This window comes from Coregonus clupeaformis, chromosome 26 (genome assembly GCF_020615455.1).
Source record: "Coregonus clupeaformis isolate EN_2021a chromosome 26, ASM2061545v1, whole genome shotgun sequence".
NCBI lineage: Eukaryota > Metazoa > Chordata > Actinopteri > Salmoniformes > Salmonidae > Coregonus > Coregonus clupeaformis.
In genome coordinates, this window is record NC_059217.1 from 39642441 (window position 1) to 39668410 (window position 25970).

General features: G+C 44.9%; 2 protein-coding genes across 3 annotated transcripts in view; one reads left to right on the plus strand and one right to left on the minus strand.

Annotated features, from left to right (window-relative positions):
- The window catches only part of lsp1a (lymphocyte specific protein 1 a), a 44310-nt gene extending 21584 nt beyond the window's left edge, over positions 1 to 22726 (plus strand). Inside the window, exons 3-13 of one of the 2 annotated variants that reach the window (XM_041849544.1) lie at positions 4648 to 5113; positions 5279 to 5424; positions 5679 to 5931; positions 6988 to 7125; positions 9062 to 9105; positions 10793 to 10874; positions 12770 to 12907; positions 15566 to 15664; positions 16645 to 16734; positions 16995 to 17103; positions 22214 to 22726. In XM_041849544.1, the coding sequence (XP_041705478.1) occupies positions 4648 to 5113; positions 5279 to 5424; positions 5679 to 5931; positions 6988 to 7125; positions 9062 to 9105; positions 10793 to 10874; positions 12770 to 12907; positions 15566 to 15664; positions 16645 to 16734; positions 16995 to 17103; positions 22214 to 22236 (1588 nt within the window). In that variant the 3' untranslated portion in view covers positions 22237 to 22726. Of the gene's footprint in view, positions 1 to 4647; positions 5114 to 5278; positions 5425 to 5678; positions 5932 to 6987; positions 7126 to 9061; positions 9106 to 10792; positions 10875 to 12769; positions 12908 to 15562; positions 15665 to 16644; positions 16735 to 16994; positions 17104 to 22213 lie in introns of both variants that reach the window. The other variant, XM_041849545.2, reaches the window with a different exon arrangement.
- On the minus strand, positions 17185 to 25431 carry prr33 (proline rich 33). The gene is made up of 3 exons (XM_045207860.1): positions 25037 to 25431; positions 24626 to 24675; positions 17185 to 21972 (listed from the first exon to the last, which is right to left on the minus strand). Exon 3 carries the CDS (start codon positions 21955 to 21957, stop codon positions 18769 to 18771), a length of 3189 nt encoding a protein of 1062 aa, XP_045063795.1. The 5' UTR covers positions 21958 to 21972; positions 24626 to 24675; positions 25037 to 25431; the 3' UTR covers positions 17185 to 18768.
- Positions 25432 to 25970: the final 539 nt, after the last annotated feature.

The window sequence follows — 25970 nt, forward strand, 5'->3', positions numbered from 1 at the left end:
TGGAGGAGTGGCTGAGAGAGTTCTGGGCATATTCGGCCCATGGCAAGAACACCAACCACTCCCCCAGCAGGTCCTGGCAGTAGGACCGCAGGAACCTACCAACATCCTGATTCACCCGTCCCACCTGCCCATTAGACTCGGGGTGAAACCCAGAGGTCAGGCTGACCGAGACCGAGACCCCGGTCAGACACTATGTCCTCTGGCACCCCGTAGTGCCGGAAGACGTGAGTAAACAGGGCCTCCGCAGTCTGCAGGGCCACGGGGAGACCGGACAGGGGAAGGAGGCAGCAGGCTTTAGAAAAGCGGTCCACAACGACCAGGATGGTTGCGTTACCCTGAGAGAGTGGAAGATCAGTGAGAAAATACATCGATAAATGGGACCATGGCCGTTGTGGAACTGGTAAGGGATGTAACTTACCCGCTGGAAGGTGCCTAGGTGCCTTACTCTGGGTGCACACCGAGCAGGAGGAGACATACACCCTCACGTCCTTAGCCAAGGTAGGCCACCAGTACTTCCCGGTCAGACAGCGCACTGTACGGCCGATGCCTGGGAGACCAGAGGAGGGGGACGTGTGATCAGATCAGATGATCATGGCCACTAGACGGCACATACCGCAGCCCAGCTGGGCACTGAGGTGGAGATGGCTCTGTGCGTAACGCCCGCTCTATGTCCGCGTCCACCGCCCACACTACCGGTACCACAATGCAGGATGCCGGGAGTATGGGGGTGTTGTCTATGGGCCTCTCCTCTGTGTCGTACAGCCGTGACAGTGTGTCTGCCTTCACGTTCTTCGTGCCTGGTATATAGGACAGCGTGAAATCAAACCGGGTGAAGAACAAGGTCCACCTGGCCTGGCGAGGGTTCAGCCTCCTTGCTGCCTGGATGTACTCCAGGTTACGGTGGTCAGTCAAGACGAGGAAAGGGTGTTTCGCCCTTTCGAGCCAGTGCCTCCACGTGGTCAGGGCTCTGACAGCAGCCAAAAGCTCCCGGTCACCAACATCATAGTTCTTCTCCGCCGGGCTGAGCTTCTTAGAGAAGAAGGCACAGGGGCGGAGCTTGGGTGGCGTGCTCGAGCGTTGGGATAGGACAGCGCCTACCCCTACCTCGGACGCATCCACCTCCACTACGAACGGCAAGGATGGATCGGGATGGGCCAGCACCGGGGCTGAGGTGAACAGAGTCCTCAGGTTACTGAAAGCCCTGTCAGCCTCAGCAGATCAGCAGAGTCGGGATGGCCCACCCTTCAACAGAGAGGTGATGGGAGCTGCGACCTGGCCAAAGCTCCGGATAAACCTCCGATAGTAATTGGCAAAGCCAATGAAGAGCTACACCTCCTTTACCGTGGTTGGAGTCGGCCAATTACGCACGGCTGAAATGCGGTCTCCCTCCATCTCCACACCTGAGGTGGTAATGTGGTATCCAAGGAAGGAGACAGATTGTTGGAAGAACAGATACTTTTCTGCCTTGGCATAAAGGTCATGCTCCAAAAGTCGGCCCAGCACTCTGCAAACCAGGGACACCTGCTCGGCACACTTAGCGGAATACACCAGGATGTCATCAATGTAGACCACCACGCCGCGACCAAGCATGTCCCGAAACACCTCGTTCACAACGGACTGGTAGACTGATGGAGCATTCATCAACCCATACGGCATCACCAGGTATTCATAATGCCCCGTGGTTGTGCTAAAGGCTGTCTTCCACTCGTCCCCTTCCCGGACATGCATCAGGTTGTACGCACTCCTGAGATCTAATTTCGTGAAGAAAGTGCGCTCCATGCATTGATTCAATAACAGAGGAGATGAGGGGTAGAGGGTAACTATAGCGAATGGTAGTTTGATTAAGTGCACAGTAATCAATGCAAGGGCGCAGACCCACATCTTTCTTCTTCACAAAAAAGAAACTTGAGGATGCGGGTGAAGTGGAGGGACAAATGAACCCCTGGTGCAGGGACTCGGAGACGTATATCTCCATAGCCTCCATTTCAGCCTGCGACAGGGGATATACATGACTCCTGCGAGGCACAGCATCTAACCAGAGGTTTATCGCGCAATCCCCCGCCCGATGGGGTGGTAATTTGGTCGCTTGCGTTTTGAAAAATGAGTGCACCAAGTCGAGGTATTCGGAAAGAATGTGCACGGTGGAGGTAGTGTCTGGACTTTCCACCGTGGTTGCACCAACGGAAACACCTAGACACCTACCCTGACACTCTCGTGACCACCCTGTGAGAACCCTCTGTGGCCATGAAAAGGTGGGGTCGTGTAGTGCTAGCCAGGGAAGGCCCAACACAACAGGGAAATCAGGGGACTCAATAATATAAAGGTGTTTTTCTCCCTATGGGTCTTCTGCATAATCATAGTGACAGGTGCTGTAACCTCCCTAACAAAACCTGACCCTAATGGTCGAATGTCAAGTGCTTTGATGGGCAATGGAATGGACAAGGGAACCAATGTAATACGTAGACTATTAGCTAAAGTCCATAAAGTTTCCAGCTGCGCCTGAATCGACCAGCGCCTTACACTGGGGAACTACCGTGTAATCAGGGAAGTTGACGTGGTTGGTGAAATGCGCAGCAGAGGGCTCTGAACGAGTGTGGGTATGTGCTACCTGGGGTGACACGAGAGTGCCCTGCCTGCCTCCTCCAGACCCAGAAGAACTCTGACGACAACGTGCAGCAGAATGTCCCTTCTTGCCACAAGAGGGACACTGGATCTGCCGTCCTCTGTTCTCCCGGATCGCTGCACCACCCAGCTCCATCGGAACTTGATCTGGGTTGAAGGGGGGTGAAACGGGCAGGCCACTTCCAGGACGTCCTCTCGAAGCCAGCAGGTTGTCCAACCGGATGGCCATGCCCACCAGTTGATTGAAGGTCAACGTGGTATTCCGGCAGGCTAGCTCCCTTAGGAGGTCCTCACGCAAGCTGCATCGGAAGTGGTCAATGAGGGCCCGCTCATTCCACCCGGACCCAGCCGCTAGAGTTCTAAAACCAGGGCAAAGTCTTGCGCGGTCCTCGTCCCCTGCCTCAGATGGACCAGACGCTCGCCCGCCTCTCTACCTTCGGGGGGATGATCGAAGACTGCCCGGAAGAGGCGAGCGAACTCTCCGTAGTTGTCCAAAGCCTCTCCTCCTTCATTCCAGACCGCGTTGACCCACTCCAGGGCTTTCCCAGAGAGGCAGGAGATGAGGGCGGACACCTTCTCCCAATCTGATGGATCCGGGCTGATGGTGGTAAAATAGAGGTCCAGCTGCAGGAGGAAGCCCTGGCAGCGGGCCACTGTCCCGTAGTATTCCCTCGGTCGAGACAGGTGAATACCTCTGGGCGCTGGGGTGTGGGTGGCTGGATCTGGTCGCTAAGCTGGTACCGCTCAACGACTCCAGGCATATTCCCCGCTCCTGCGGACTCCATGCTGTTGGGTGTGTGATTCTGTAGCGGGTGATTTGGACGGAGTAAGGCGCAGGAGGTGTAAATCACAGAATAAATGGTTTATTCGGCCAATACAGCGGTTCGCAGCAATGCGGAAAACAACTACAGTGCGGTATAACGGCGCACTGGAGAAAAACAAAACACACGGGCGAATATCCCGGCGATACAGTACATAAAGCTCCACCGAGCTATCGACACCTCCACATGAAACATTCGCACACAAAGACATGGGGGGCAGAGGGAATACGTATACAGGGACTGATGAGGGATATGAACCAGGTATGTATAAAAACAAGACAAAACAAATGGAATGATGAGATGAGGAGCGGCAGTGGCTAGAAGGCCGGTGATGACGAACGCCGAAGCCTGCCCGAACAAGGAGAGGAGGCAGCTTCGGAGGAAGTCGTGACACAGACTGAGTTTTTTAAGGAACTCTGTCCGGCTATAAACTTACTCTATAAACTTAAGTTGTAATAGTAGAATGAAAGGTGCAATTTCGAAATTGGGTAGTGCATCATCAGTTCCTCTTGTCATGTTAGTCATTGCATACCTTAGAGAGCTATTTATAACTTGTGAGAAATGTCCAGATCAACTAGCCCACGTCAGCTAACATTTTCTTATTTAGGTTTGTTAACCCATATTGTTGTAATTTTTTTGTCACTCAAATATCACATGAATACACATTAGACATGGCAAAATAGAATAGAATTGCAAGAAAATTCGTTTTAAAACTGCCACATTTTCTTTGCACCCCATGACAAAATGTGTAGAATTGCAGGAAATAAGCTTTAAACCTGCTAAATACTCTCCACCAACAAGAGGGGTGTGAACAGTTTGTGTCATGAACAGTGCTTGTGCCCATAGAAATAGACGTGGTGCGTGCGCGCAGGGGGGGCACGATGTTCCCCAATGCCGGAAGGGGGACCCCGAGATAAAAAGTTTGGGAACCCCTGGGTTAGGCAATCCTTGATTTCACATACCCCTATAGGTCTTTCATGTTATAAACTGAAGCTAGCAAAGTCTAGTTCCCTCTCAGACTAGGGGTGAGTTTCCCAAAACATTGGTAGCACTAAGATCCTTTTTAATCCATTGCCTACCAATGGATTTAAGATGATCTTAGTGCTACAAAGGTTTTGGAAACTCAACCAAGATTAGCTCATGATGCTCATCTGAATGGTGACCTAACCTGTTCTATCTCTCCATGCTCCTCTTTGTGTCCCAGATATGAGAGTGATCTGAAGCCCAGCAGCAACTCTCCCTCTATGGAGGAGGACGAGGGCTTCAGTGACTGGACACAGCGGCTGGAGAGACGCAGGCAGCAGGCCCAACGTATGGAGGAGCTCAGTCAGGCCACAGAGGAGCAGGACCAGAGGCCCCTGAATGGTGCCGCAAAGCCCCCCACACCATATACCCTCTCTGTCTCAGCCACCCCCACCTCATCCACCCCCACCACATCCACCCCCACCACATCCACCTCTCGCCTGCAGAGATGGCACAAGGCAGAAGCGGAGGATGAAGAGGAGAAGAGGTGGGAAAGAAAGGAAAGTGAGAGGAAAGGGAGGGAGCAAGAGGAGGAGGTGGTTAGAGAAGAGAGGGAGAGAGACAAGGAGGCAGAGAAACAGAGGCAGGAGCAGATGAGAGTGCTGAAGAAGAGACAGGAGGACCAAAGACCAGATGCTGAGAAGGAGGTACTCTTTAGCATTACTGAAAAAAATGACCCAACAACAACAAAAATATATATAGGCCAATATGTGATTAATTAATAAAATATAAATGATGAATATGATTATTAAAAAATGTATTTAGTTGAAGTAGTCAACTTTGGAGATGTTTAATGTTCTTTGCAACTCCAGGTGAAAGAGAAGAGAAAAGAGGTGAAGGTCTCGTACACATCCAAAGTCGTTCTGCATACAGAGACAAAGCCTGGCAACGCCAACGGAGACGCAGCTGGGGAGAAAGTGACATCATACATTGCCAAAACCAAATTAAGGGCTCCCAGGTAAATCATGGCGTATTGTGGTATATGGATATGTCTCACTAGATCTGCTTCCAAATTCAGTTTCATGGTAAGCAAATCATATTGCAATTCACATTGTGACTCCTAGATGTTTCACATTCTAAACCAACAGGATGGTGAAAACTATTAGGAGACAGAGACATCTCTTCAAATCCTCCACCTCTATATATCCACCTTTCTTCCTCCATGCAGTCATCCTCCATCTCTCCCTCCATCTCTCCCGCCATCTCTCCCAGGGCTGTGGTACAAGTGGCAGCGGCAGAGGCTGAGGAGGAGGCCATCTTGGAGACAGAGGCCAAGCTGGAGAAGATCCGACGGAGCCACGCGGAGAAGGAGAACCAGGAGCTTGAGCAGCTCAGATACAAGCAGGTTGAGGCCGAGCAGGAGCTGGAGGCGCTGAAGAGCAGGAGGGAGGAGAGACGCCAGGTCAGGAAGGAGGAGGAGCGCAGGAGCAGGGAGGAGGAGCAACAGCGTCTAGCCAAGGAGGAGGTGATGGTCAACTACTGTGTAGACATACTGTGAAGCCTACGGCCTTAAGATACACACACAGAAGGAGAATAAATGGTGATGGGCATTCCAAGTCTTTTCAGTGAGCTGGATAATTTGGCTCCGTTCACCTAAAAGAGCCATTAATTTAGCACCCAAATGGCTCTTTGTTCAGTAGTGCTTAAAAATGTACCTAGAAGAATGAAAACATTGCAAATTGTGAATGTAAAGCCTAAGATCTGCCTACCATTATGTCAGATAGTGAAATGTGAGTTCAAATACATTTTTACCTGACCACATTATTACATCACCTGCCAAAGATACATCTGCAAAAATGTGCATGGACCTGAATGAGGCTCTCTCCGACTATCTATTGTTCCTGCAGTGAGAATGTCCTTCAGGTAATGTTTTTATCTGCAGATAATCGATGTCTGGATCTCAAAAAACAGTACTAGCAGTATGCAAATCAAGGAGCCAAATGAACGGCTCTTTCACCGATGTGATTTCCGACGTCCACCAAAAAGATCTGTTCCAAAAGAGCTGTTCATTCACGAACGACCCATCACTCTGTTAAACACATGCATCACACATGCAAAAGCAGCTTTAAATCAGCTAAGCAGGTATACCGCAGTTGAATATAGCACTCACTAAATGAGCCACCCCTTTGCCTTATAGGCTCTCCAACAGGAGTCTATGATACATGTGTAACGTAGCTATGATCACATGTGGTACACTCTTAGAAAGAAAGGTTCTATCTAGAACCTAAAAGGGTTTTCAGGCTGTCCCCGTAGGATAACCTTTTGAATAACCCTGATTGGTTCCATGTAGAACCCTTTTAGTTCCAGGTAAAACCCTTTTAGGTTCCATGGAGAACCCTTTCCACATAAGGTTCTACACTGAACCCAAAAGGTTTCTACCTAAAACCATTAAGGGTTCTATCTGGAACCAGAAAGGGTTCTACCTGGAACCAAGAAGGGTTCTCCTATGGGGACAGCCAAAGAACCCTTTTGGAACCCTTTTAACTAGGAGTGTACTGAACCATTGTGTCTTCATGTACAGGAGGAGAAGAGGAGGATGAAGGAGGACATAGAGAGGAGGAGGATGGAGGCAGCAGAGAGGATGAAGAGCCTCAGTACCTCCAGCGTGGACGGAGATGAGATGTTTAGCCCGCTCAGTCCCAAAGGCTCCATCTACAAGGTAGCTAACTTGTCTGTTTCCTCTGTCTATGTAGCCAAGGTTTGTCATCATTGCCCATGGTCATAAATGACAAGTACTGTTCTTATGAGATTATAATGATACCTTTGCTTTCAGTATTTGTTTCAAATTAAATTGCTCTGTACTTTGTATTATTGTTAAAACAAAGAAAAAAATACTAAAATGTGACTTTATACCATCTTTACAGCTATTGTGTTCAGTTTTAAGCCTGTAAATTGCATGTGTGTGTTTTAAATGTCAGAATTTGCCACAGTCTCCACCACAATGCATGTAGTGTGATCAGGTCACACACATTTACGTATGGGTTTGCGATCTGTGTGTGTGTGTGTGAGACGTGCAGCTTTGAAGTCGATCAGTATTCACTGTTTTGTGTCAATACAACCACGTCTCTGTCTGTGTGATGTTAGTTTGCTCTGACAGCATGTCTCTATGTACATACCTCCATTCCAGTGAATGAAAAAGGCAGAGACCATACAATGTCATAGTTTTTCAGGCCAAGGCCAAATGGTCGCTGTGACAGCCTGTGTTTACACTGTTCTGTGTTACTGTCCTTCACTCCTTCCACCTCGCTCTGTAAAAAGTAGGGTAGTAAGTTATTCAGTTAGTTAATATAGATATACTGTCAGTAGCTAATAGGTAGTGTTTCCATGGGTTCATTTGTTTGATTTTAGCATTTACACTGCATGGCATGTTGTGAAGGGTTGAGTATAGTACCATGTTCCTGCTTCTTGTATCATTTCATTAGACTTGTTGACTGTCAGATGCATTCCACAGGGTTTATAATCCACTCAGATCCCATTAGGATATGAAGCCTAATCACAGTTACTGGCTTTGTGTTCTGCAAGGAGATTCCAGTAAGGACCCTAGATAACCTTTTAGAGCTGGATGTCATTTCTAACACCTCAACCCTATGAGCTTGCTTTATGAGCCTGGCTCAACTCTGACTTTAATATATCAGTCAGATCATTGAGATAGCTAATTACATTTTTACAACCAGATGCATATATCATGTACCTCTCATCTGTCATAAATGCACTCACTGCATGTAGCATTCAGTCACCTTATCGTCTCCTTGACAGGCAACAAGTTCAGCTACTAATAATATTACGTTTCCATCCACTATCTCTTATTTTTACTTTCTAACCCGACTGTACAGGGTTATGTGGTTACGGGGTTGCGGTGGTTGTTTCCTTGGGCCTGCATCTGTAGCGCTGTCATGAGATTCTCTCTGATTATGTGTGTAATTTTAGAGAGAGAATGAATAGTTTGACAGGAGAACATACATGCTCTGTGAGTTGGGGTCGACAGGCTGTGCTCTTTGATTCAGGTCCAGGGCTGGACAGTGAACAGTAACATAAGGGATCCTTTTGTGTGGGAGGAACCAGAGCTTAGTGCTGGATCCATTGAAGTATGACCCCTTTGGCAACCAAGGGTAGAGGACAGGACATTATGACCCTGCCTCAAACTAGAACTCCTCTCATACAAATATTAGTATTTTGATAATGACTAGCCTAAAACTTGTAATCCCAAACACATTTTCTTTACTATGATTCAGTCTGTAATGCAGTAAATACACAGATTCAAGGTAAGGAATGGGTTTTGGAAGCCTTCCCACACCCTGATTTCATTATAATTATGCCTGCAGTAAACCTTGGATTAAGGCAGTCAGCTTGACTCTCTCTCTGATGATATGAACGGACAGATACAGGCCGATGGAGACAGCTGAAAAAGACCAGTAGAACATTGCTCTGTTTGACTTGGAAGAGATCTGCTGCGTCAGGCTAAATACAGGGCTGTGATTAACATCACATTGATCATGAGAATCTCCAGTCTGACAATTTTAGAAGTCATGGAACACTTCACTGTTCTATTCCAATTCCAAAACAATCACCTTCAACATCCTCTTCATCTTTTTCAGATCACAGAGAGAACGGAATCCTTGAACCGATCCCTAAAGAAAAGGTGAGCATCATGCAAGCAAACGAGGCATTTTGAATAAGACAAAGCAAACCTCTGTTGTTCCAATTGTACTCTCACATAGTTTCTCTCTAATCTTGGTTGTAACTTGAAGTTGACCAAAGTCCCACTGGGCCCCCCTGCAGATGCCTGGATGGAGAGGTGCTATCTATGGCAGAACAGCAGTTATGCCGGCTAAATGGCTGGTGTGTAAAAGTAAACATAGAAGAAGAGGGCCAGCGGTGACCTCTAAACCTCTCTCAGTGCATCACCTTTGTCAGCCTGGGTGATTTATGGCTTGGTTAACTCTGACCAGATGTGGGGGCTGGAGCCTGGGCTGGCTGGGTTCTCTCTGGTGGCTGGTGAGCTATAGCTCTGGACTGTGGGGCTGTGGTGTGGCTCCATGCAGTCTGACCGCAGTAGTAAGTTATCAGCGGTAAAAAGCTCTGAGCAGTTGGAGTAGTAGAGGCCAGGCCAGGGTTAAAATAATATGGAGAGTGTGAATGAAAACAGGGCATAATAACGACTTTATCATCCAGGTGCAGGTTTGAGATCTGAAGAATTGAGTGTGACGTCATGTTTTAGTCTAGGACGGAGGGAGAGTTTAGGTCGGAGGGAGAGTTCAGTGATGACATCACTAGTGATAGTCCTTTGATGTGTGTAAAAACACTGTTAGACCAAATCAAAGCATTCTGGAGAAGAAGTTATGGGTGACAGACGGCTTCCTTCACCCCTTTACTTATAACAGCCTTCTCTCATGCAGAAAGAAAGCATGACATCATTTAGCCAACCCAATTTTAACGTTTTTGCAGAGCAAAAGACCCTTCAAATAAAGATTTGTGGGCCGTGCACGTTTATCATGTTAAAACCATCCTGCCATGCCTGAAGAACTAGCCAGCCCTATCAGGCTAATGACTCATGCCTTCCATGGGAGCTCTCTTACTAATATAAATAGCTTTGGGGGCAATTTTGAAATGCAGGGAATAGGCTCAGTATTTTCAGATTGGACCCACCCGGTATGTCTGACATTAGCTCTGTGTAGTGGATTTTTAGGCAGCTAGCGGTGTGTGTGTGTGTGTGTTTGGGTAGGGGTCCTTCGCACTGGGTCCCACTGTGGTCAGCGAACAAGCCTCATATTGGGCCTGAAAGACAGTGTTGACAGAAGAACCTGCAAGAGGCCATGCAATCCCATCCCCTGTCTGATGGCAGTGCAGATTCAAATGGCTCATTTTATCAAGGGGGTGTATCACCACACTGAACCCACTGGGCAAAAACTAGTTGAATCAACTTTGTTTCCACGTCATTTCAACCCAAAGATTACATGTGATGACGTTGAATCAACGTGGAAAACTGACTGGATTTGAAAAAAGTCATCAACGTAAGAGAATTGTGTCTGTTTTTTACCCAAATTATAACCTAAATCCAATGACATGGTGATATTTTTTGTTTATTTCACGTTGAATTCACGTTAGTTGACAACTTAAACAAATGAAAAATCAAAACTAGACATCGAACTGACGTCTGTCCCCAGTAGGATATTTCAATAGGGGAGGGAAAGGATGATCCCTGCTCACTTGCAGGCCTGTTGTCAGTCAGATGAGATAGTAAAACGTTATTGTTTTTCTTCCCCCAACCATTTGTCCTCTTGTGTTGTATTTCACCCTCTGACCGAGCGTCTCTATTTTGGATACAGCAACAGCTTCAAGAAGACACAGCCCCCTGTTCTCCTCACCAAGATCGATGACAGGCTGGAGCAATACACCACCGCCATCGAGGTTAGCTCCCACCTTGTTTCTCCCCCTTTCTCCCTCCCTCCATCCCGACAGACAGAGCCCCCATTGATGGGGGCTGTGATGAAGGCTTTCATCTGGTGACTACTCAGCCAGACTTCTCTGCCACCTTCTCTGCCTCTTTATAGGTGACACACTGTGTCAGTATCACACATACATAGTTATATTGTAACTCAGAGTCAGTCTCATATCAGCCTTAGTAACCAGCTTTCCATCCAACCTTTTTATGCGAGTAAAGTACATGTCAGATAAAACATGTCACGACAGGCCTGATGGAAACAGCAAATTTGTCTTCAAACTTTCCAAATGTCGACAAAACAAAATACGCTATACAAGGTGGGATCTTTCTGTGTCTGTAAAATTAATTATGCAAGAAATGTCTGTGGAAACGCATTTATGCGCAAATATTGATATAAAAACCATCATATCGAGGTAAACTGGGAGTCACGCGATGATATGTTTTGTGGTCCTCCCACTACGACTCGTTGGGAAAGCATGACGTTGTTTTGGTCTAGAGTCAGATGAAATAAGTTATGATGAACTTCACAGGGTGGTGAAAGTGCACGTGATGAGCTTGACGCTCCTTTCCAATAAATATTGAGGGTCTTATTCTAGTGACATGATGATCAATGCTTGACTGTAGGCTATACCCGCACTATAGAACAGAGTGGGCACATTCGCAATATAATGCAATATTTTTACCAACAAAACCATTAGTAGAGTTTAAAATATTTGTATTTGCTCTACGTCGTCACGCACAGCCTTTTATCCGCAACGTCAGTTTGATGGATACACCCCTCTGATGGGAAATTGTGCATGTTGTTTTTAGAATATTTGCATGAAAATCAGTCGACAATTGGATGGAAACATGTCGATATCACTGTTTACACATCAAAGTCAGTCACGTGGCCTTAGTCAGGCCCAGTCCGTCAAACCACCTGTCTACTCTATAATTTGGGAGAGGATTGATGGGCATTTGAGGCTTAGCTTGCTTTCTCATCTCCTGAGTGGTGCCTGAGTCATACTATAAGTACATGGGAGTAGTTGTGTGTGTGGGGCCCTCCTACTGCTCTCCCATGAAGTCCCTATTGCATCATCAGATCACTAGCATGCCATGTTCACTGTTTTTCTAGACTTTGTTACTCATTGTGTCTAATTATGTGCTAACTGTGCCACTAGAGATCCTGGTTCGAATCCAGGCTCTGTCGCAGCCGGCCGCGACCGGGAGACTCATGGGCGGCGCACAATTGGCCCAGCGTCGTCCAGGGTAAGGGAGGGAATGGCCGGCAGGGATGTAGCTCAGTTGATAGAGCATGGCGTTTGCAACACCAGGGTTGTGGGTTCGATTCCCACGGGGGGCCAGTATAAAAAAAAAAAATGTATTCACTAACTGTAAGTCGCTCTGGATAAGAGCGTCTGCTAAATGACTAAAATGTAATAATAATAATAATATGCCATTTAGCAGTTGCTTTTATCCAAAGCGACTTACAGTCATGAGAAAATGTAAATGTAAAATGTATGTTATGCTGTGTTTTATACAACGGGTGGGTCTAATCCTGAATGCTGATTGGTTAAAACCTCATTCCAGATGGTGTCTATTCCACAAGTTACCACCGGCTAAATCTATGACGTTAAAATGCCTATTTACTCTGTTCCACCTGACTGCGCAATCCACTGTCTCATCAGTCCAGCCAGGCAATTTATAAACTTCATCTCCACTATAAAAAGCCTCTAGACATTATCTCACGTTTCTTTTAGACTTCATAAGATGAATATCAGTGAACAAGCTTGATAAATATGCTTTTTGATCTGGAGTTTTGTTATATGCAAATGTCCATGCAAATGGTCAATAAAGTATATTGTATCGTTATGTTGTGTAGTACTCCCAGGAGGTCAAGGCAGCCAAACAGGGCCTGATGGACATTCCCATGTCGCCTGAGGCAGTGTCCTCCAAGAAGAATTTGTTTGAGGCTGGAGAGGCCTGGAACCAGTGCCCGACCAAAGGCACACCAACCAAGGCAAGGAAACACCCCTATAACGTTACATACACATGAATTAATAAAGTCATAGAAGTCTAAGTCATTTCTCACCATCGCCAATGACTGAACATTATACACCCAACAACATAAATTGAACCTTATGGATACAAAACATGTGAATGCTCGTTACATACAGTATCTGCCTGGAGTTATACTGTCAAATTAAATTAAAATGGTATTTGCCACATGCGCCGAATACAACAGGTGTAACCATTACCGTGAAATGCTTACTTAAAAGCCCTTAATGTAAGAGTTAAGAAAAATATTTACTAAATAAACTAACGTAAAAAATAAAAGAGCAACAATAAAATAACAATAGTGAGGCTATATACAGGGTGTACCGGTACCGAGTCAATGTGCGGGGTTACAGGTTCATCGAGGTAATTGAGGTAATATGTACATGTAGGTAGGGGTAAAGTGACTATGCATTGATAATAGATAATAAACAGCGAGTAGCAGCATCGTAAAAAAAAGGGGGGTCAATGCAAAAAGTCTGGGTAGCCATTTGATTAGCTGTTCAGCAGTCTTATGGCTTGGGGGTAGAAGCTGTTAAGAAGCCTTTTGGACCTAGACTTGGCGCTCCGATACCGCTTGCCGTGCGGTAGCAGATAGAACAGTCTATGACTAGGGTGGCTGGAGTCTTTGACAATTTTTTGGACCTTCCTCTGACACCGCCTGGTATAGAGGTCCTGGATGGCAGGAAGCTTGGCTCCAGTGATGTACTGGGCCGTACGAACTACCCTCTGTAGCACCTTGCGGTCGGAGGCCGAGCAGTTGCCATACCAAGCAGTGATGCAACCAGTCAGGATGCTCTCGATGGTGCAGCTGTAGAACTTTTTGAGGACCCATGCCAACTCTTTTCAGTCTGCTGGGGGAATAGGCATTGTCGTGCCCTCTTCACAACTGTCTTGGGGTGTTTGGACCATGATAGTTTGTTAGTGATGTGGACACCAAGGAACTTGAAGCTCTCGACCCGCTCCACTACAGCTCCGTCGATGTGAATGGGGGTGTGCTCAGCTCTCCTTTTCCTGTAGTCCACGATCAGCTCCTTTGTCTTGCTCACGTTGAGGGAGAGGTGGTTGTCTTGGTACCACACTGCCAGGTCTCTGACCTCCTCCCTATAGGCTGTCTCGTCATTGTCGGTGATCAGGCCTACCACCGTTGTGTCGTCAGGAAACGTAATGATGGTGTTGGAGTCGTGCGTGGCCATGCAGTCATGGGTGAACAGGGAGTACAGGAGGGGACTAAGCACGCACCCCTGAGGGGCCCCTGTTTTGAGGAGCAGCGTGGCAGATGTGTTGTTGCCTAGACTGGAGACACAGAAATCTACCTAGCTCTCTTTCAAAATAGATTTACACACTGTGCAGATGTCTAATTATATCTGTCCCAATGCTACTCTCCATGCTATTGTATGGTTGTGATCTCAGACCTCTGTTTATAGTCCTCCCACTCCAGGCCACAGCCCCCTCTCTCCCCGATGTGATGTCTTTAATTACTGTATCCCATTCATCGTGTGCAGGCCAGGGTTCTTTGAGGTAACCAGAAAGGCATGGCAGCTTGACCCCGGGGAGAGAGGAATAACAAACAGCATGTGAGCCACGGCGGTACAGATCTGAGCCCCTTATGGCTGTTGTTTATTTTAACTCTCTACGACAAATGTGTGGTTTCCCCCCACCCCTCTCTCCGGTACCTCAGAGGTATTCCATAGCATGTACAGACGTAGGATCTTAATTTGAGCCAGTATGCTACAGCAGGCAAATAATCCTGCAGCAATAGGAAATGTTAATTATTATGTGGATTACAATTAATTGACATTATTGTAGGGGCTGATACATTTTTCGTAAAGGAAAATCAAGTCTGAAATTTCAAAGTGGAAATTACAAACTTCAGAAGCCTTTCTAAACCACAAACATATTACAAGTTTTACAATTCCTGCATTGCTGGAAAGTTATCCTGCAACAGGGTGATCAAATTAAGATCCTACATCTGTAGCAGTAGCTGCTAACCTGCCCCCAGAGATACAGTATGTCTTACCCTTTCTAGCACCATGCTAACAGCTTTCACCGCAGGAGTAGCCCTAAAGAAAATAAATCTACAGGCCAATGGACCAGACAGGCTAGCTTGAAAGGAGATGAGTGAGAGGACAATGGAGAGTAAATTACAGAAAATAAGTTGCATGGCAGTCTGAAGGATGCAGCCACAGAGCAGCAGTCTTGAGCCAGTTTGCTACAGCAGGAAAATAATCCTGCAGCCACAGGAAATATGAATTATTATGTGGATTATAGTTGATGGGCATTATTGTAGGGGCTGATATGTTTTCCGTAAATGGAAATTACAAACTTCAGAAGCCTTTTTAACCTCAAATGCACTGCAGGTTTAACATTTTCGGCATTGCAGGAAAGTTCTCCTGCAACAGGGTGATCAAATTAAGATCCTACATCTGTAGCCTAATGGTGTATAACCTCGTATGGATGAAAGAGAGCTGCCTAATCTCTGCACCCAAAACCAAAACCAAATCTTGTGTGTGTGCTGGACAGCTACATTTATCAGTAACAGTCTGTCACAAGAGACTAGGGAATGGAAGTGTCTTGATGAACGCCTGAGTGGAAATATGTGTATGTGTGTGTGTGCCAGCAGGATGCTGAGAGTCTGAAGGTGGGCGTGGCGGACATGATCACCCAGTGGGTGAAGGGGAACCCAGATGGCACCAGCAGCAGTTCCCCATCAAGACCAGCTGTAAGTCTCGCTCAGAACAGTCGTGTACAGTACAGTATATAGTGTATATGGGTATACGTCACAGGAGGTTGGTGGCACCTTAATTGGGGAGAACGGGTTCATGGTAATGACTGGAGCGGCATCGGTGGAATGGTATCAAATACATCAAACACATGGTTTCCATGGGTTCCAGGTGTTTGATGCCATTCCATTCGCTCCGTTCCAGCCATTATTATGAGCCGTTCTCCCCTAAGCAGCCTCTACTGGTATACGTTTACTGTATTTGGCTCTGCATTTCACCACAGTCTGCCTGCGGAGCACACACTACCGCCAACCGCTTTTCCGTCACTATTCTCTAGCACTGGCATCGCCTTCACAGAAGTGGCTTCTGGTTCAACAATGTAGTAAGAAGTCACACTGGGTTTTCTCATCCCCTTTAGAGAGACTGAATCATCTTCATCAAAATACAGCATCTGCGTATCTACTTCCTATACTTTCATTCCTCATTCTTGTTATTTCAACTGTCTTCACGTCTTCCCTTCTCAAGGTAACTGCTCTTTTCGCTCTCTTTCCCTTACCTCCCTTTTTTCCTTCTGAACTGTTCTACATGGAAGTGTTTGTAGCACAGCTGTAGTGCACCAGGCATGCAGAGAATCAGAGATGTGTGTGTACAGTCAGCCTTATCCAAGGTTGACATCTAGTGGGGCGTAGAGTTCTACGTTCAGAACAGTGGAGGCTGCTGACAGCTCATAAACATGGCTGGAACGGAGTGAATGGAATGGCAATTGACCGTGTGTTTGATGTATTTGAGACCATTCCATTAATTCCGCTCCAGCCATTACAACGAGCCCGTTCTCCCCAATTAAGGTGCCACCAACCTCCTGTGGTTCAGAACCAAAGCACAGAGGGTTGCTTGTCTTGCATGGCTCCCAAAAGCATTTTATATACAACTCTCCAGAAAGCATTTGAAGAGTTGCTGTTTGGTGCTGTTCATTCCCCAGGATGTAAAAGCTGGTGACGTGATGCAGAAAAAGAACATGTGGGAGATCATTGGAGAAACATCCCCTGGGAGTTCAGGAGCAGGAGCAAAGGTGAACGTGCTCACACACACACACACACACACACACGCTCACACACACACACACGCTCACACACACACACGCTCACACACACACACACGCTCACACACACACACACACATGTATGCACGCACGCACACACACACGCATGCACGCACGCACACACACACACATCAATACACACGTACAGTATTTGAATATTCTGTGTCAAACAGTGTATAATATACTGTGGCAAATTCTCTTTGTTCTAAATCAGTCTCTATGCTTTTCAGGGCAATCCATCTGGTAAAAAGTACAAATTTGTGATGACTGCTCATGGCAAATATGAGAAAATTCCTGTTGATGATGAAAATATGGATGGATACACCAATGGAAAAGCAGGTGAGATGACTGGGTCTAGACAATAATTATACATTTTAAAACATTAGTGTAAATACCATAATAGTCCAATAATAACTCGTATTTTCTTAGGCAAAAAACACCTTTTTATTCTGCTGGTCCTGCGGATAAAAATAAAACAATTCAATCTACAAAATACCAGCTACAATTAAATAACATGACTTGTATCAAACAACAAAAGCCCTTGATCTGCCCATTATCTTCACTACATAATTAATTCTCTCTATTTAATTCTGTAGCTCAAAATGAACTTTCTATGTCAAACAACATAAGCATTTTTTCTATTCAAGCTCTTTTTTATTTTCTGTTTTATCAAAAATATATAGAAAATAACATTTACTGTAAACTTATGCAGAAAAATCTCAGATTCCAAAGCAGTTGGACATCACTCTGTCAATAACAGGCAATATTCTTAATCTTTTTAATATAGACATGCATGAAAGAAAAACGTAAAGCACCAATAACAAGCTGACGAACCTACAGAACCTCAAAGTAAAATGTCACTCTCAGCTCTTGACCCTTCCGGGCCCCTCGTTTGAAAGCTGTCTACTTGAAAACTGTGTGTGTGAAACATGATATTTCAGTCTATTTTACTTTCACGTTAATCCTGCATTGGTGTCAATGGGAGATTTGTGGATCACAAGTTAGGATTCAGCCCTATGGTCTTCCTGTATACATTTGTCTTAGCGTCTGTCGTCACTGGCCTCCATATCCCACAACCCCTCCCCCCATGACCTCTTATCCACTCACGCCAACAGTTAAACACATCCTTCATAGAGCTGACATGTCCCCCACAGGAGTTAGAAACCCTATTTCTCAAATAACACTCTCACTGACCTGTAGTCCTAAAAGGGAAGAAGGCAAAGCTGGTAATCGTCTGCAGTCTACTCAAACGTTCTAAGAAAAAGTATCACCTGAATATCTAAAGTCTATTTGAAAGACTTAAGTAAATAGCACCATTTTGGGAAATATACACTCCTACTTTCATCCTCTCCTCTTTTTTTCATCCTTCTTTGGAAACATTACTCTAAATGCCCTGGAGTCAAGTTTCTTCGGATACCCAAAACCTGCATCAATATACTGTACAGTCTATAGACTATACACTCATCTGCGATTTCAAGACACATAACTGAGTACTATAACTGAGAGTTGATGGTTTTCAGTAGGTGGTGTACCTAAGTAAGTACATTGCACTACAGTCTCAGGACCCCTTCTGAAAAAGCAACTCATTCTCCTATCAGGGTTCAACAGTGGACAAAAAATAAACTCTGAGATTTACTTAATCTTTGTACATTTTAATCTCACGAGATGTCTAAATTCCTTTAAGACAACAATATATTTTTCCTTTTCCTCTGATTGTCAAGGTAATATTTTCATATTATCAGAGAAAGGGACATTCAGACAAATGCATAACGTAGTCTGACGACAAAACAATCAGTGCTCAAAATGCAACATGGTGCATTTATCATGTATAAAGTTAAGACCACATTCTCTATGAGACTGTCTTAAATATTGTATCCTGTGTCAAGCAGAGACTATTACATGGGACCTGTACATTATGACTACCATTTCTACACCAGTGAACATAAAACATTTAACAACAATGTTCTTCTCAGTTTCATCTTTACCAGTCCAAAGAGACATGGTTTAAGGACAAGTGAACCCTCTAGCTGTTCTGTTAAAGTCTTTTGGTTCCTCATCTTTATGTTTACGCCCTATGAGACCCATCTCAAACACAGTCGAAATTTTAGTAAGTGGCCTTGACGCAGCCTCTCTTAGCCTTTTGGCATCAAACTTTGGGCTGAAAAGGAGAACAGGCAGACGATGGGCAAAGGATGGGATTTCTTTCACTGCATCCTTTGGCTGCTCTTTTCTCTCCTCTTCACTTTTGCTGGCTTCAATCACCTGCATAATCTTCTCTTTAGTGGAGAACATATCGAAGAGAAGAGAATCCCACTTCTTCACTGCCTTGGGAGGATCGTCAGCCGTTACCGCGGCCACCATGTCTTTAAATGACACATTTTCATCATTTTTTGCTTCACCTCCATCCTGCTCAGTCCCCTTGGCGATTTCTTTCTTAGGATCTGATTCTGGGAATATAGGTGGTTCTTCTTCCACCACCATGTGCTGCTTGAGCCGTGACCAACCACTGAGTTTAGACTTCATCATGCCCTTTGGCTTTTGGATCACTTTAAGAAGAGGTTCAGCTGCTGGGAAAGAGTCTTTCCTCTCTTCCTTCTTCTCTGTCGATGGTGTGGTTGGAGCTGATACCGCCTTTTCTGGTTTGGCTTCCTGGTTATCCTTTGGTTTAGGCGGCGACACAAACTTCTCAGGAGCTGAGGTCTTTGCAAGTGGAGAAGAAGTGGTCGGCTTTGTCCCTACTGGTTTAGCCTCAGAGGTTGCTTTGGTTGGCGTTTTCGGATCTGTTGATTCATTCAACTCTTTTTGTTGCGCCACACTGGCTTTAGCCACAGGAGATTCTGTTTTTGAGACAGGAGGTATTGTCTTGCTGGCATCTTTGTTTGCAGCAGCAGGCACAGGACGTTGGGTTTCTGGGGTGGGTGTCTTGGGTTTTGGGGAAACTCCATAAGTTGGTGTCTTCACTGGGGTTTTAACCTCTGGTTTCTTAGCCTCAGGTGTTGGAGATTTAGCCCATGGTCTTGTGTTGGCCACAGTTTTAACCTTTGGCATTTCAGGAACAGGAGTTGGCATTTTGCTGGTCACAGCTGTGGATACTCTTGGTTCTGAGACCTCTTCAGCTTGTGTAACAACAATGGTTGGAAGCGGAAGCTTAACTACTGGAGTCGTGGATACTGTGGCCTCACTTGAAATAGTTTTTTCCAGCTCTTTGGAGGATGCTTCCTGGTTTGACACCTCGTGCAAAGGATGTGATTTTACAAGTAACTCTTGGGTAGGCTTTTTAGAGAACTCTTGGGTAGGTGCTTTAGATGCTTCTAACTCTTGTGTTGGGGTTTTAGATTCCTCTAGAGTTGGCGTCTTAGACCTGGATATGCCGAATAAAGGTGAAAGACTTTGGATTCCACCATGGGCAACATATGCAGCAGGAGTCAACCCATAATATGTATGGATTGGTTTAGGGGCCACATATGTTGGTGTCTTGGGCCTTTGAAATCCTATGGATGATACCCCAGCTGTGGTGCTCTTTGGTCTTTGATACCCTGCTGGTGGTTGTGGTCTTTGATACTCAATTGTTGGAGTCATAGGTTTATGCCCTTCATTTGAGGGAGTCTTGGGCCTTGGATACCCACCTGAGGGTGCTGTAGGTTTTGATGTTTCTTTTGTTGGCGTCTTGGGTCTTTGGGACCCATCTGAGGGTGCTGTAGGCTTTAGTGTGACAATTGTTGGAGTCTTGGGTCTTTGGTACCCATATGAGAGTGCACCAGATTTTGGTGTGACATCTGTTGGAGTCTTGGGTCTTTGGTACCCAAATGAGGGTGCAACACTTGTTGGAGTCTTGGGCCTTTGATAGCCTAATAGATCTGTAGGGGTCTTTGGTCTGGCAGACTCAACTATTGGAGTTTCGTGTCGAGGAGCCTCTGGTTTTGAAATGTTCTGAGGGGGTGATTTAGCTGTGGGAGTCTCTTTCGACGTCACTTCCCCATTTAGAGTTCTTGCACCTTGACTAGTTGAAGGTGATTTTGACAAAGATTGATTGGCAGCATTAGAACCAGGTGTTGGTGTTTTAGATCTCTGTGCCTCTGTAGTAATGGGTGAGACAGTGAATAAAAGTGGGTTGGTTCTTGATATTTCAAAAACAGGTGTTTTGGCACGGGAGACATGATTTGAGGGTGTCTTAGGGCGACCTAAAGGAGTTCTTGGTGTTAGAAAATCGCGAGTTGGTGTTTTAGCTCTTTTCACTTCAGATGTAGGCGTTGTACTCCTTTGGAGTTCAGGTGTCGGTGTTAAACCTCTTTTTACCCCGGATGTAGGTGTTGCACTCCTTTTGATTTCAGCTGTTGGTGTTGTAGCTCTTCTGATTTCTGATGTTGTTGTTTTACTCAGAGGTAATGCGTCTGCAGTAGATGTCTTTGATCCAGTATAATCATGGAGAGGGGACATAGATGCAGTATAGACCCTAATTTGAGGGACATCAAACATCGGTTTGGGTGCTTTTAGTGTAGCTTCGGTAGCTTTAAAACGTGGACTTGGACTTTTGTGGTGTATTACTACTGGGGCTATTCGCAGAGTAGGTTGTGTAGCAGCAGGAGTGACAGGAGCAACTGGAGCAGTGAGTGGATGAGTAACTGGAGCAGTGATTGGAGGAGCAATTTGAGCAACAGCTGTCGTTGTCACGTCAGGCACAGAGGAAGTTTGCACAGGCGTTTTGGGTGCCAATGCATGCAAGGTTGGCCCTGGAACATCTGGAACGGGTGTTGGAGTAAATGTGTAGAGTGGGGCCACATACTGGGGGAAGGTGGGGGCTGGAGCAGCATACAGCTGTGGGGAGAAACTTGCGGTTCCACCAAAAGTGGCTCCTCGTTGCTGCGGGTAAGGGGATGCAACATGCCGATAGACTGGCCTGACAGCAAATCTGGGGTGCTGTGTGTAGAAGGGTGCCTCTGGGGTTTTGGGAGGGGTTGAGTGGTCACTGTGCTCCAAGTCAGGGCTTGCTTCATTCACAGGGGAGAGGCTTGAGCGGAAAGGGACAGGTGTCTTTGCGGTCTCAGGGGCTGCTTTTTTCGTGATTTTTTTCTCCGTTTTCTTGAGTAGTTTCTGGAGTCTAGCATTTTCCTTGCCAGGCTTGGGCAGTAGAGTTGGAGGGTACTGCTGGAAAAGCAGGCCTGGTTCATTGACATTGCTATAACTGGCAGCCATGAGCAGTTTAACCCCCTGAAAGAAATACAGGACAGTGTGAGGCATATTTATTTGGTTATCAATGATACAGTAGCCTATTGTTTTAAAGGAAGAGGGGCAGTGTTCAATCAATTCAACTTCTCCTTACAGCTGCTCTCCACCCCCATCTCGGCCCATGGTATAGATCAGTGGCTGAACTATTCATTGACCATCAAGAACATCATCAATACATCATTGGTAAACAAACACATCTGACTACTTTTTCTTTCTTTTTCAGACCTATGCCATGGTGAATATTGAAATACAAATGTTGGTGGCAAAGACTTTCTATTCAAGATGGTATGGACTTCAACAACTTCGGTCACCTTGTCAGCAAACCCTGTGGTGATATCCTGCAGTAGCACTTGTTATGAAAACAATATAATTCACAGTTTATACCTTTCCTACCACCTTCAGTAGGTAACTTTTGAGAACTTCTTAAATGGTTAGTTGTTGCTTTGTTTTGTTCTATGTACTCACTTTGAACAAAGCAATGAGAACTCCCCAATTCAATTTAATCTTCAGACATATATTTGCTTACTTGTCAAAAGTATCTTTCACATATGTTTATGTATATATGAATATGTTTTTTTACTTACTTTTACTTTATATATTTTTTCATTTTATGCCATTGAAAAGTTTTAGGTGAATGCATTTACATGTACTGTACATGTATGTTGGAAATTATGCAGAAAGTAACATAAAACCAAAACCTAAGCTTGGAATTTGAAATGGTAACTCTTGTAAAATGTTCTGGTTTGGGAAGTTTGATCACCGAGCCCGTTATTTGTCATGTTTATTTTTTTTCTTTTCTTCTGGCTGTTATTTGAGCCCAGAGATTATCCAAACGTCTTCTGAATATGGTGTTAAAGGCCCAATGCGGCTGTTTTTATATCAATATCAAATCATTTCTGGTAACAATTAAGTACCTGACTGTGATTGTTGTCAATTAAAATGGTCAAAAAGAAAAAAATTGCTTCTTAGCAAAGAGTAATTTCTCAAGTATTCACAGTATTATTCCAACCTCATAGTGTGGAAATATATACAGTATAAAACACAGGAAAATCGTTTTTTTGACTCCACTGGGCCTTTAAACACTAGGCTTCACTGGGTGCTGCATATTCTCTAAGCTTTTAAGCGATTCATGTCTTCTTTTGTGTATTCATAAAATACTGCTTCGAAATGCCAAATTGTTTTGCGGTAACTGAATCACCTGGTTACAGAACATTGCTTGTGTCTGTTGTATGAATAACACTTTATCTCACACAAACTAACATTTCATCCTGCCATTTAACCATGATTCTGTTTTCAGTGCTACACACTGGAGTTTTCCACCAACCTTTTTATGTTACCAATGTGACATTTTCATCTTAAAAGACCCATTATTGTCATTTCTGCTTTTCTTGTTATTAAACCTTCATTTTTTCTCTTACATGAAATAAAGTATTGTATACAATAACGTTTGTTTTTGTTAGTAGCGTTTTCATTTGTAAATTTTACACAGCCCGACAAACGCTATTTGCAGCGGACAAAGGAGCAAACTTAGAGACGAAGTGAAGTGGAAAGCGAAGGAGGGCAGTCAAATGTAACACTATTAAGACCTCACAGCTGATACTGGAAGGTTCCTTGGCCTAATTTTAGGCTGAGAGCAGAGAGGAGGGCAGCCAATCACCTGCTCCCTTCTATAAGGCTTGGTTCTGTCCTGTACAGGCAGGGTGCATCACGGTGACAGTAAATCACTGACAAGAAGGTACCTGAGGTGCAGTTTATGCATATCACCAATCACTGTACTACACATAACAACGAGGTAGAGTAATGTGTGAAGATCTGACACTTGTGCCTGTGGGTATACTGAACATGAGCAGGGATTAAATTACCTATACAGATCCAATTTTTCAAACGTTTAAACTACAGTGCAGTTAGATACTGTTGCTTTGTGGTCTGACTGGCAGACACACTTGGCCTGCAACCTACAGGTTCAAGCATTAACTGAGAGTGAAAGTGAATGTTGAGCATTTGACCCCAATGACGTCACTACGTCATCACACGGTCATGGTGATGTGATTTTTTTTTTTTTATGCACAGTAAACACATTATATAATTGGAAGATTTTGACTCATATCTATTTAAACCTTGATGGCTGTAAACCTTTTAAAGTTTAAACCTTGATAGTTGTATTTAGATTTAAAGGGAATGTGATAGGTCTACAAATCAGGATATTATAGTTCTCTCACAGCATTCTGTCTTTCACTTAAATGGTTTTCACATAATCCCTTTTCACTTAAATGGTTTTTCAATGTAGGTTTGTATGTTTTAGGCCTCTACCAGTCAAACTCAAATGCAGGCCACCACTGATCATGCTTTAAAGGGACCACTCTGCTACAGTAAGAGAGACTGGACCTGCTACATGAGAGGAGGTCATCCTTTTAAGGCTCTTGTAGGTTAGGCATTTGGAGCACCTCCAAGATGCAAGTTCAAAAGAGGAAAGGGTATTAATAACCTAGCAATAAAACCATGCATCACACAATGGCTTTTAGGTGTCCACCTTCTCCCTCCCCCAACCCCTAAAAAAACATGCACAAGCAGTTAGTTTAGGAGCTAATCACATGATCAGTAAAGATTAAAAAATATATAACATAATTGAGCTTACCAGGTAATGCTTCTTACCGTTGACTAACACACTCCCGACAGGGGAGACCCCTTACAATGAGAAAAAAAAAACAAAAAAAACATTCAACTTAAAACACTTTGTACAAACTTGTTTTTCAACAGTAAACATGCTAACACCCTGTGTTTTCATAAGTTCATAGGTTAATATATACTTGCAGGAGTATCAGAACACAAGCCATTATTATTTTAAGCATTATCATATCTCGATCCAGTTTTGATACCGGGAACGCAACACCCTGAATTTATTAAAAACACATGTAACAGTGCGCATACCCGTCTCTAAGCCCCATTTCCCAATTTGATGACGCACCCCCCCCACCTCCTGTCAATAGCATAAACACATTACTACGAGCTGTCGAAAAGTATAAAATCGTAACTGCAGTTTGTTTACCTGTGTGACTGCTGCTTGGGGATCGGCTGCTGCCTGCTTGTCCCAGCCCGGATTGTCAGAGCGGGAGGCTCATGTTGAGCGCAACTATACCCCCTTCCTACAAATGGAAGGGCCAGTCTCCATGGCAGTCCAAAAATATAACCTGAGCCCTTTGCTCAGAATGTGCTCCGTCGTGACAGCACTCTAGCTGCGACCGTCAGCCAGGCAGGGGGTGGCCACTGCACTTTCGATATCATCACCCCTCGTTACCGCGACCAGATGCTCCTCTCTGAAAAATACTCTTTCAGAGTGACGCCCCCTGCAGGAAAGCATGAGCCATCTCAACCAGCTCAGGAAGTTTAGCTCTACCAATTCTGATCAAATTGTTTGCCAATCAAAGCTGCTGGGTAGAGTAGAAAAAAGATCCAATCAAGCACCCATGACACAGGAGATGAGGAAAATTCATAATTTTGCAATTCTGTAAGGCGCGTGTGAAGCTAGCAAATTAGAAACATTCTCAGCATGACAGGTAGTTCTTGCCCTGGTGAGAATCTAATTCACACCAATACAAGAAATGTACACCGCCACACATATCTTCCCATCATAGCCTGTTTATGAAGTTGAATTAGACCCACTGGTCAGTCCAAATACTATTTTAAAACTGCTGAAGACCTTGATAGTTGATTCAGCTAATAATGTCAAGGGTCGAGTACAGTAACAGTTAAACAGACTGTCCACAGATCCTGTTCTCCTTTGCCCGGGCCATTGACATATATTATGTTTATGTATCTATCTGAGCTCCCAGTTCTGTGGAAAAGCCATCTGATTGCCTCACTGACGTTCCTGTCTTGTCTCACTTTTAGGTTAATTTTGCTTGCCTAACATGACGGCAAATATAGCAACAGGGGTATCTTTGCTGTCCCTCTCCCAACTTAAGACCTCCCTCCCTACCCCA

What these genes read in the sequence shown, in the direction of transcription:
- prr33 (XM_045207860.1), bottom strand. Translation starts at nt 21,957, where the DNA reads ATGGCTGCCAGTTATAGCAATGTCAATGAACCAGGCCTGCTTTTCCAG.